At 41.6% G+C, this 12,753-nt stretch overlaps 1 protein-coding gene across 1 annotated transcript in view; it reads left to right on the forward strand.

Annotated features, from left to right (window-relative positions):
* Positions 1–1,397: 1,397 nt before the first annotated feature.
* LOC133775854 (zinc finger protein 717-like) overlaps positions 1,398–12,753 on the forward strand; it is a 60,962-nt gene continuing 49,606 nt past the window's right edge. Inside the window, 1 exon segment of the mRNA XM_062214335.1 lies at positions 1,398–1,637. Coding sequence (XP_062070319.1) covers positions 1,398–1,637 — 240 coding nt within the window.

Raw genomic sequence — 12,753 nt, forward strand, 5'->3', positions numbered from 1 at the left:
GTCTGACGCGATAACACTTGCAGGAGTCCGGAAAAGAGTTGCAATAAGATTCTGTGACCATTGTATAAACTTACCCCTTCCCTCGCTAAAATCGCAAGGAGAGTTTGCCCTTCAAAATAGCTAATCACCAAACTCCCCGCATACATATGTTAATTAGGTGGCTATTTGTCTTTAAAAACTGCTGTAACCCCTGCTCAGGGCTCTCTCTCGACTGCCTGTGGTGGTGAGGAGCCCGTTTGCGCAAAGTTCAATAAACCGCCTCGTGTTCTTTGCATCGTCTAGCCTGAGGTCTGGGTCTCTGGGGTCGCCATCCTGACGACCACGAAATTGGGGTCGTTCAAAGCCAATCACAAACCTTGAGACATCAGAAAAGATGTAAATGTAACAATCCCAAAAGGTGGTCCTGGGTAAATTTTTCATTTTTCCCAAGATTAAGAGAGAAACACTGTGTAGCTCTATGGGGACATAACTGATTTTACTGTTAGTGGTTTTTTTTTTTTTGTTTTTGTTTTTGTTTTTAATATAGAGGACAGCTATTTTAATGGGGAAATAACTGCTTATCCCTGTAAATTAGACGTGGGGCGGATGTGATTAAACAGACACTTGTTTTATCCGGAAAGGAGAGAGAGAAATTGCACTGCGGTTTTAGAAATTAAGCACAAAGATTTCTCTTCAAGAGAAACGGTAATAAAGGGACGTGTGTGTGTGTGTGTGCGTGTGTCATCTCCAGCGCCGGCTCCTGCTCTGATATAAGACGAAACAGATATTAATTTCCACAAAGAGCTGCAACTGAGACTTGTTATTTATGTAACAAGTGCAGCCCCAGCTGCACCACCGCTCCCAGCCGCTGGCCCCCTACTCCCCTCTCCCCTCCCCGCCCTCCGTCACCCCCTCCCTCCCTGTCCTGCGCCCGCCCCTCCCTCACCCCGCCCTCGCTCCCCTCCCGCGCAGCCTCCCCTCCTGCGGGCGCGCCCTCCGCTCCGGCCCTGGGTCCGAGCTGCAGTCCCCGCGCGCCGAGCAGATCCCGGGCGCTCGCCGGCTCTCCGGCACGGGAGGCGCGGTCTCGGGCTAGGGTGCCCCGGCCTGTCGCTGGCGAGACCGCAGCGCACCCACCGTCCCCGGACGAGCCGGCCGTCTCCGGCCAGCGGCCAGCGGCCGGGGACGGCTTCCAGTGCCGGGAGACCGACAACTTCTCCCGCGGGCAGTGCGAGCGGGTTGTCGCTGGAGATGATCAGGGTGATGACACCCTGAAAAATAAGACCCACAGGGCAGCTCCTGGGGTCCGACTGCCCCCAAGACAGCAAGTTAAAGAAAAGAATAAGGATGGCGAGAACAGTTACTGGAAAAAGCACGAAAATAGAAAGCATTTTGAAGTTAATCATTAGCTTGCTACCACGATGAAACCAACAACATGTTTCTCGTGTCAGGCCGAGGGACAGATAAATAACATAAATAACAAGTCTCAGTTGCATCTCTTTGTAGAAATTAATATCTGTTTCGTCTTATATCAGAGATTGCGCGATCGTAGATCTGGATTTGGAGCCACTACTGAAGCAGCAACACCCACTGTTTTGAGGTGTTGGCGTGTTTTGCTGATTTGCCAGCTCCCAGTGTTTACATCGTTTAATCTTGCAAAAGTAATTCTCTGTACTTCATAGGAAATGCTAGTCAGGTCTTTTATGTTGTTATCCTTGGATATATAAGAAGCCCAAAATGATCTCAGTAAATACTGTTTAAGTGTTTCAAAATATCTTTAAATATTAAGGAGATAACTTTTCTAAGGAATGAGATATAAAAAGAATGCTGCTTTATTATAAAATGAAATGCAGGGCTTGTGTTTGTTGCTGCAGCTTAATGCCAGTGGACACATTTTACGTGTCAGAAAAGAACACAGCTAACAAGTAAAATGCTTGAGCTTTTTCTGACCCTCCCCTTGCAGTCTGTTGTGTGAACAGCCTGATTTTTTTCCTCTAAGAATGTGTTAGTTTACTGTATTTGATGTAATCACAAGAGGGACGAATATTCTAAAACACCAAAAGGCATTTTGATTTCATTTCTTTTCCCTGTGTTCTGAGTCCTAAAGAAATGCTGGGAGTGTTTTTTCTGTTACTTACAGGGATTCTCTTAAGGCATATCAGCTGCCTGTTTTGCATGGTTTTTGCAAAAATGCCTTTGCTGGAGGAATTTTTTATTTTAAGGATTTATTTTACTTAAAAGAGTTACACAGAGAGAGGAGAGGCAGAGAGAGAGGTCTTCCATCTGCTGGTTTACTCCCCAGTTGGCCGCAACTACCAGAGCTGCAAATATCCAAAGCCAGGAGCCAGGAGCTTCCTCCAGGTCTCCCACGTGGGTGCAGGGGCCCAAGGACTTGGGCCATCCTCTGCTGCTTTCCCGGGCCATAGCAGAGAGCTGGACTGGAAGTGGAGCAGCCCGGACTTTAACCAGCACCCATATGAGATGTCGGCCTTGCAGGCGGCAGCTTTACCCACTATGCCACAGCGCCGGCCCAGAGGGATTCTTTTAACGTTTTTGGCTTGCAACTTTGGACCTCAAAAGGTTTTCCTTCCGATCCCTGTTCCCTCTTTTCTTAATTGGATAATCTGTTGTACCTTTAACCAGCACCTAGGGCTATTTACCCAATGTACAATAAAAGAACTGTTTTTGTGTCTCAGAAAAATGAATTATCTAGGGTAGATATGATCTGCCAGATATAATGAAAGGAGTATAAAATGAGAATCCATTTATAAATCAGAAATTCCTCTGGTGACTTTCATTACCCTTCTTTGTCAAAAAAGCATGTCACTATTGTATTCTTTTATGCATTTGGCATAATTCTGAGAAGTACTTACCACTGAAGACACTTTGTTCTTGCTGGCTAATATTGCCTACATTGGGAACAACAAGTGATATGCTTTGATTATACCTTCAATTTGCTTTAAAGAGAGTCTAAATTCTAAAGCATAATGAAATTTTTGGCAGTGGTAAGAAAGCAGAAGAGGAGAAAGACAAGGTTGGGTGCACTGAAATGTGAATGAGAATGAGCTGCTTACACATAACCTGCTCCCTGAATGACATCTGATTCAGCAAGTCTTGCTGGATTCTATAACACTCTGATCTTTAGTAGGAATTCTGTCCAAAATCTCTTCATTAACTTTGATTGCAGGGTGACAAAAATTAAAAAGTTTTCAACAGGGCTGCTGATTAAGGATTTCAAATTATTTGCAGAAATTCTGTATTTCTGATTTGTGAAGTCATGGATGTTAAAGGTTTCCTCTTGTCTTCGCCCCCAAAAATCCTTTGTTTTCCACATTGCTGTTGGTGCTGTGGAAGGATACAATGCTGAAGGTGTGGCCTGAAGTGGAAGCCATGATGGAAATCTCTGTAGTGTATTATTTTTGCTAGCAAGCATTTTAAATAATCATGCCAACTGTAGATAACTTATTAAGGCCCTAATTTAGCAATCTTGATGAAGATTCCACTGGTCAAATTTGAGATGATTTGAGCATCAGAATACACAGTATCAGACCACAACACATTGAGTGGCATAAGACCCTATCAATAATGAGATAAATAAATTGGTGAACAAGGAAAGCCCTTTGTACTGATGCTGAGTCAAAAAATAAATACAGGAGCAATGATGGGAATAGAAAAACCAGCTCTTCAAAAATATAATGTTTGTGTTTAAAAATCATCCATGAATATCAAAGGTAGTGGGTCAAGTTTGGATACAAAATAGGATGTTAGCATAAAATTAGAACATTTCTGAATAAAAATTCACATATTCCAAAATAAACATTTGTATGCAGGGCCAACATTGTGGCACAGAGTGTAGCATCTTGTATCAGAGGGCTGTTTTGAGCCCCAGCTGCTCTGGGTCTGATCCAGCTTCTTGCTAATGTACCTAGGAAGGCAGCAGCTGATGGCCCAAAGATTTAGGACCATGACAGCCATGTGGGATACCAGGATGGAGTTCTTGACTCCCAGATTTGGCCTAGGCCATATCTGACTATGGTTGCTATATATGGGGTGTGAACCAGCAGAAAGAGGATCTCTCTCTATGTCTTTCTGTGTCTCTCCCTCTCTCTGTTGCTCTACTTTCCAAATAAATAAGTCAGCTCAGAGATCCCTGAAGGGAGAGCAAACTCACATAGGGAGCCTGGATCCGAGTCATGGCACCAATGTAAGACTGCCATGGCCGGCGCCGCGGCTCAATAGGCTAATCCTCCACCTGCAGCACTGGCACACCAGGTTCTAGTCCCGGTTGGGGCACCGGATTCTGTCCCGGTTGCCCCTCTTCCAGGCCAGCTCTATGGCCCAGCTATGGCCCAGGAGTGCAGTGGAGGATGGCCCAGCCGTGGCGGCCATTGGAGGGTGAACCAACGGCAAAAGGAAGACCTTTCTGTCTCTCTCTCTCTCACTGTCCACTCTGCCTGTCAAAAAAAAAAAAAAAAAAAAAAAAAAAAAAAAAAAAGACTGCCACAAAACACACCAAACACCAGAGCAAGTGAAAGGGTTTATTGGTGGGGGAAACCTGACAGACTGGAGGGAAAGGTCGAAAGGTCAAAGTGGGAAAAACAGGGAGAAGGAGAATGTAAGTGATAGAGAGATCAAGATAGAGAGCAAAGGAGTGGGCACCAAGAAATGGGCAAAGAGCTGAACAAATATTTCTCAGAAGAATTACAAATGGTCAAAAATGTATGAAAAAATATTCAATATAATTAGCCATTAAGGAAATGCAAATCAAAACACAAGCAGGGGGCTAGCATGTGGTGCAACAGGGTAAGCTGCCATTTGTGGGGTGGTTAGCATCTCATGAGCACTAGCCTGAATCCCACCTGCTCCACTTCTAATCCAGCTCACTACTAATGTGCCTGGGAAAGCAATTTAAGATGGCCCAAGTCTTTGGACCCCTTCCACACACGTGGCAGAGCTGGTTAGGGTTTCACGCTCCCAGTTTCATTTTGGCCCAGCCCCAGCCATTGCAGCCATTACAGCCATTGCAGCCATTTGGGGAGTAAACCAGGGGATGAAAGAACACTCTGTCTCTATCTTTCTCTTTCTCTCTTCCCTGTCTCTCTCTCTCTCTTTACCTATTTCAAATAATTAAGTAAATTTTAGAAAATCTCAATGGGGGAACCGGCGCAGTGGCTCAGTGGATTAATGCCCTGGCCTGCAGTGCCGGCATCCCATATGGGCGCAGGTTTGAGTCCTGAGTGCTCCACTTCTGATCCAGCTCCCTGCTATGGCCTGGGAAAGCAGTACAAGATGGCCCAAGTCCTTGGGCCCCTGAACCCATGTGGGAGACCCGGAGAAAGCTCCTGGCTTCGGGTCGGCACAGCTTCGGCCATTGCAGCCAATTAGGGAGTGAACCATCAGATGGAGGACTTCTCTCTCTCTCTCTCTCTCTCTCACTCTCTCTCTCTGCCTCTCCACTCTCTGTGTAACTCTGGCTTTCAAATAAATAAATAAATCTTAAAAAAAAAAAGAAATAAAATCTCAATGGGATATCCTTTCATTTCAAAAAGATAAAAATTTACAAATACTGGTGAAGACATGGAGAAAACAAAACCCTTATACATAGGGGGTGAAATATGCCAAATATAGGAAGACACCTATCATGAGTTCTTTCTCATATTTGGAAGTTAAAAAAAATACATCTGAACTAATAATTGTGATCACTAGAGGTTGAGAAAGGTGAGGACTGGAGATAGAGAGGTTTGATAACAAGAGCCAAAAATCGAAGAGATAGCAGTAATAAGTTGCAGTGTCCTACAACTGTGTGGTGATTACAGCTTACAATATTTTGTACTATGTAAAGAACTGGAGGAGAGAATCATAGTTTATAAGCACAAAGGGAAGGAAATGGAGAAATTAACTGACTGAGTTGATCAATTTGTGCTGTGTATACCTCCTCAAATATTAATATGTGTCCCACAATTTTGTACAAGAATTACATGTTAATTAAACACAGTTTAAATAAATTTTGAAAAATCAGAAGTATCTCTGTATGCTAACAATGAACTATGTGAAGAATTTTTTTTTTAAAAAAATTCAACTTAAATGGCACAAAAATCAGTTTGGAGCCATTATCCTTCAATATTATCAAGAATCAAATACATGTAGTTCTTTCTGTTTTAAGCTTTATTTATTTGAGAGGTAGAATTAGAGAGAGAGAGAGACAGAGAGAGAGGTCTTCCAACCACTGGTTCACTCCCCAAATGGCCACAATGGCGAAAGCTGGACCAATCCAAAGTCAGGAGCCAGGGGCTTCTTATGGGTCACCCATATTGTTGCTGGAGCCCAAGCACTTGGGTCAGTTTCCACTGCTTTCTTAGGCCATAGCAGAGAGCTGGAATGGAAGAGGAGCAGCCAGGACATGAACCAGTGCCCACACGGGAGCTGCACCACAGCACTAGTCCTTGTACAAATAATAAATCAACAAATAGGGTTGCTTTACCACTTGAAATTTCTGATCAGACCTTATATAATTGACAACTGAGAAATTTGGGGTTGTGGCAATACCACTAATAAAAAATTAATCTTGAAGCCAGCTAGAAGGATACTTATTCTATTTTATTTATTATTAGCATGGGATATCAAATTACAGGTAGGATATTCAATCTTGCATTCATGTGGTCACAGATAAAAATAATATGATGGGGGGCCAGTACTGTGGTATAGCAGGTAATGGGTACCAGTTCATGTCCTGGCTGCTCCACTTCCAAGCCAGCTCTCTGCTATGGCTTGGGAAAGCAGCAGAAGAGATGGCCCAAGTGCTTGAGCTCCTGCAACCATGTGTGAGACCAGGAAGAAGCTCCTGGCTCCTGGCTTCGGATCAACCCAGTTCCAACTGTTCCAGCCATTTTGAGAATGAACTAACAGATGGAAGACCTCTCTCTCTCTCTCTCTCTCTCTCTCTCTCTCTGCCTCTGCCACTCTGTAACTCTGCCTTTCAAATAAGTAAACAAATCTTTAAAAAAAATACACTGGAAGTGGGTTCTTAGTGTTGCAGTTAAGAAGTTTTTTCCTACTCTGTAGTACCTGAGTTTAATTCCTGACCCCAGCTCCTGATTCCAGCTTTATAGTAACACACACCCTGGGAAGCAGTGGTGATGGACCAAGTGATTGTGTGACTGCCACCTACCTGGAAATCCTGGATTGAGTTGCCAGCTCCCAGTTTTGGTTCTTGACTCACCCTGACAGTTATGGGTACTCAGGAAGTAAGTCAGTGGATGGGAGTTCTCTGTCTCATAGTAAAGAAAAGGGGAGAATGAACCCAGGACCTTTGAAAGCCTGTATGCTGTTTCACCCCTGCACACAGTACACATGTTCAGCCACCACTGCCACAACATCCAAGACAAAGACTGAAGGGGATGCTAAAGGAGACAAAGCCAAGGTGAAGGATGAACCACAAAGAAGATCCACAAAATTGTCTGCTTTATAAAGCAGCTCTTCCAAGCCAGAAGCTAAGCCTAAAAAGGTCACTGAAAAACAGGAGAAAAAGTAACCAAAGAGAAAAAGGGAAAGGCATATGCTGTCAAGGGTGGGAATAGCCCTACAATAAAGATGACAAAATAGACCAGGCACAGAAAGCTGAAGGTGCTGGAGATGACAAGTGAAGTGCATGCACTTTTGATAGCTGTGTATTTCAGGGAGTGTACAGTTTGAAATATTTTTTATCAAGTTTTTAAAAACATGTAATTTTTTTAATTAAACTTTTATTTAATGAATATAAATTTCCAAAGTACAGCTTATGGGCTACAATGGCTTCCCCCTCCCAAAACTTCCCTCCCACCCACAACCCTCCCCTCTCCCGCTCCCTCTCCCCTTCCAATCACATCATGATTTATTTTCAATTCTCTTTATATACAGAAGATCAGTTTAGTATATATTAGGTAACGATTTCAACAGTTTGCCCCCATATAGCAACACATAGTGAAAAAAAAATACTGTTGGAATACTAGTTATAGCATTAAATAAGAGTGTACAGCACATTAAAGACAGAGATCCTACATAATATTTTTTTTTAAAAATTAATTAATTTTCTATGCCATTTCCAATTTAACACCAGGTTTTTTTTTTCATTTCCAATTATCTTTATATACAGAAGATCAATTCAGTATATAATTAGTAAAGATCACATCAGTTTGTACCCACGCAGAAACACAAAGTGTAAAAATACTGTTTCAGTACTAGTTATAGCATCACTGCACATTAGATAACACATTAAGGACAGATCCCACATGGGATGTAAGTACACAGTGACTCCTGTTGCTGACTTAACAATTTGACACTCCTGTTCATGGTGTCAGTAATCTCCCTAGGCTCTAGTCATGAGTTGCCATGGCTATGGAAGCCTTTAGAGTTCACTGACTTTGATCTTATTCCGATAGGGTCATAGTCAAAGTGGAAGTTCTCTCCTCCCTTCAGAGAAAGGTACTTCCTTCTTTGATGGCCCCATTCTTTCCACTGGGATCTCACTAACAGAGATCTTTCATTTAGGTCTTCTTCTTTTTTTTTTCTTTTACATGGTGTCTTGGCTTTCCGTGCCTACAAAACTCTCATGGGCTCTTCCGCCAGATCCGAATGCCTTAAGGGCTGATTCTGAGGCCAGAGTGTTGTTTAGGACATCTGCCATTCTATGAGTCTGCTGTGTATCCCACTTCCCATGTTGGATCTTTCTCTCCCTTTTTGATTCTATCAGTATTAGCAGACACTTGTCTTGTTTGTGTGATCCCTTTGACTCTTAGACCTATCAGAGCCATCGGTTATGAACTGAAATTAATCACTTGGACTAGTGAGATGGCATTGGTACATGCAACCTTGATGGGATTGTATTGGAATCCCCTGGTACATTTCTAACTCCATCATTTGCGGCAAGTCAGATTGTGCATGTCCCAAATTGTACATCTCCTCCCTCTCTTATTCCCACTCTTATATTTAACAGGGATCACTTTTCAGTTAATATTTAAACACCTAAGAATAATTGTGTGTTAATTACAGAGTTCAACCACTAGTACTAGAACAACAACAACAACAAATACTAAAAAGGATAAAGTATTACATTGTACATCTAGAGCCAGGACAAGAGCTGATCAGGTCATAGTTTCTTATAGTGTCCATTTCACTTCAACAGGTTTCCCCTTTGGTGCTCAGTTGTCGCCGATCAGGGAAAACAAATGAAATTTGTCTCTTTGGGACTGGCTTAATTCACTCAGCATGATGTTTTCCAGATTCCTCCATCTTGCTGCAAATGACTGGGTTTCATTGTTTCTTACTGCTGTATAGTATTCTATGGAGTACATGTCCCATAATTTCTTTATCCAGTCTACTGTTGATGGGCATTTGGGTTGGTTCCAGGTCTTAGCTATTGTGAATTGAGCTGCAATAAACATTAATGTGCAGATGGCTTTTTTATTAGCCAAATTAATTTCCTTTGGGTAAATTCCAAGGAGTGGGATGGCTGGGTTGTATGGTAGGGTTATGTTCAGGTTTCTGAGGAATCTCCAGACTGACTTCCATAGTGGCTTAACCAGTTTGCATTCCCACCAACAGTGGGTTAGTGTCCCTTTTTCCCCACATCCTCTCCAGCATCTGTTGTTGGTAGATTTCTGAATGTGAGCCATTCTCACCGGGGTGAGGTGAAACCTCATTGTGGTTTTAATTTAACTTCTAAGATCAATACCATTCACAATAGCTACAAAAACAATCAAATACCTTGGAATTAACTTAACCAAGGATGTTAAAGATCTCTATGATGAAAACTACAAAACCTTAAAGAAAGAAATAGAGGAGGATACCAAAAAATGGAGAAATCTTCCATGCTCATGGATTGGAAGAATCAATATCATCAAAATGTCTATTCTCCCAAAAGCAATTTATACATTCAATGCAATACCAATCAAGATACCAAAGACCTTCTTCTCAGATCTGGAAAAAAGGATGATGAAATTCATATGGAGACACAGAAGACCTCGAATAGCCAAAGCAATCTTGTACAACAAAAACAAAGCCGGAGGCATCACAATACCAGATTTCAGGACATACTACAGGGCAGTTGTTATCAAAACAGCATGGTACTGGTACAGAAACAGATGGATAGACCAATGGAACAGAATAGAAACACCAGAAATCAATCCAAACATCTACAGCCAACTTATATTTGATCAAAGATTCAAAACTAATCCCTGGAATAAGGACAGCCTATTCAATAAATGGTGCTGGGAAAATTGGATTTCCACGGGCAGAAGCTTGAAGCAAGACCCATACCTTTCACCTTACACAAAAATTCACTCAACATGGACTAAAGACTTAAATCTACAACCCGAAACCATCAAATTATTAGAGAGCATTGGAGAAACCCTGCAAGATATAGGTACAGGCAAAGACTTCTTGGAAAAGACCCCAGGAGCACAGGCAGTCAAAACCAAAATTAACATTTGGGATTGCATCAAATTGAGAAGTTTCTGTACTTCAAAAGAAACAGTCAGGAAAGTGAAGAGGCAATCAACAGAATGGGAAAAAATATTCGCAAACTATACTACAGATAAAGGGTTGATAACCAGAATCTACAAAGAAATCAAGAAAATCCACAACAACAGAACAAACAACCCACTTAAGAGATGGGCCAAGGACCTCAATAGACATTTTTCGAAAGAGGAAATCCAAATGGCCAACAGACACATGAAAAAATGTTCAAGATCACTAGCCATCAGAGAAATGCAAATTAAAACCACAAAAAAAAAAACATGTAATTTTTTAAGCTGTGTTGTTGGCACACAGAACATTTCATTGATGTTTTGGAGGAAGGGGCATAGATCACTACCAGAATATCTCCAAAGCTGGATTGATGTGGGGAAAAACACCTTTCCCTTCTAGTTTTGAGAGATTTCCTCTTGGTTCCCAGAGGGAGAGATTCTATGCAGACGACACACAGCCACCAAAACACAAAACCTTCTGGCATGGAAAAACTAAATTCAATTTTATATCCTCTTCCTCTTCCATGTCCACTTTAAGCACTCCCTTAAACCCAGAGACCTGTTGGTACTTGACACCACCCCACCACCAAATTTGTTGCCAGCATAACAGTCAATCTGGACTTCACAATGACACCATTGAGATAGTGTCCCTCTAAAGAACAGTTTCTTTTCTAGATTGTGAATCTTCAGATTGATAATTTTGCCATTTTTATTTCATTGCCTGAAAGTCAGGGATGACTTCTGAAAAGTTGTGAGAGAACATGCTAAATGTGAAAATGTCAATCCTTCATTTGGTTTATTTGAATTTCTGATTTTGGTAGTCCATTGACAAAGTGAATTCAAAGTTGTTGTATACTGTTAACAATTGTCTGCCTGAAATAACCATGATTGTTTATGAAAGGGATCTTTAATAAAGTTGGGTACAATTTGGCCTGAAAAAAAATGACAACAAATGAATTTAGAGAGAAATAGCAACATTTTTTGATGCCAAATAACATAGTGAAAACAATATGTGAAAAAATTAAAGGAAAGTACAACAAAATACTTGCTTTCTTATTACTTCCTAATCTAATAAACATTCACAATAATATCAACAGTGAATTGGGTTGTTACCATTTCTGAGAGCTAAAAGGAATGCAAGCTTTCTGCTATTAGGTAACTGCACTTCCCCAAAAGTAGTAGTATTATCTGAAAGTGGGTTTAGATTAGCTGTAATATTTATCAGATTCCCAGATAATTATTAGGAAAAACTTAGGAAACACATATGCATAATAAAGGAGAGAATATGGAGTCCTATAGGATGCTCAATTAAACTGACAAGAGAAGTGTGAACACTTGGCATAGTGGCTAAGAGGTTGTTGGGGTGCCAGGATTGTGGTATAATGGATAAGGCTGCTGCCTGCTACGTGTAGTGGATTGGAATCTTGACTCTCGTTTCCAATCCAGCTCTCTGAAAATAGCCTGGAAAAAGCAGCAGAAGATGGCTCAAGTGCTTGAGCCCCTGCCATGTGGGAGACTTTGAAGAAAAATTTTTTGGCTCTTGGCTTTGACCTGGCCCAGCACCAGCTGTTGTGGCCATTTAGGGAGTGAATCAGTGGATGGAAGATATCTCTCTCTTTATCTCTCTCTTTTAAATAAATAAATAATTTTTTTTAAAAAAAGAGGCTGTTTGGGATGCCTTCATTTCATATTGGGGTTCCTGTCTTTGAGTCCTAGCTTTACCCTCAATTCTAACTTCCTGCGAATATACACCATGAAGAGAATCAGATGATAAATGCAAGTAACTTGGATCCCTGGTATCCAGGGATTGGATACCCAAATTGAATTCTTGGCTCTTGTTTTTAACCAGGTTCAGCCACAAATGTTTCTGGCATTCTGGAAGTAAAACACCAGACATAGAACATTCTGTCTTTATATTTCTCTCTTGCTCTCCCTGAGCTTCATAAAAATGTTAAATAAGTTATAAAAATTTTAATATAAAATGAGAAGAGAGAAAAATAGGGGGAGTTTAAAAACAAGCACTAACACAGTGTTTGATGCAGCAGTTACAACACCATTTGGGGTGATCATATCCCATATCAGTATGCCAGGTTTGAGTACAGCTACCTCGCATCTGATCCAACTTTCTGCTAATACATATCTTTGAAGGCAGCAGGTGATGGCTCAAGTACTTTGATCATTGACACAAATGTGGGAGTCCTGGACTGCTTTCAAGGTGTGATTCTGAGGCTGTTACACTCCTATTTGGTTTTCCTCACCCCACCCCCAGCACACA

The sequence above is a fragment of the Lepus europaeus genome, chromosome 17 (assembly GCF_033115175.1).
Source record: "Lepus europaeus isolate LE1 chromosome 17, mLepTim1.pri, whole genome shotgun sequence".
NCBI lineage: Eukaryota > Metazoa > Chordata > Mammalia > Lagomorpha > Leporidae > Lepus > Lepus europaeus.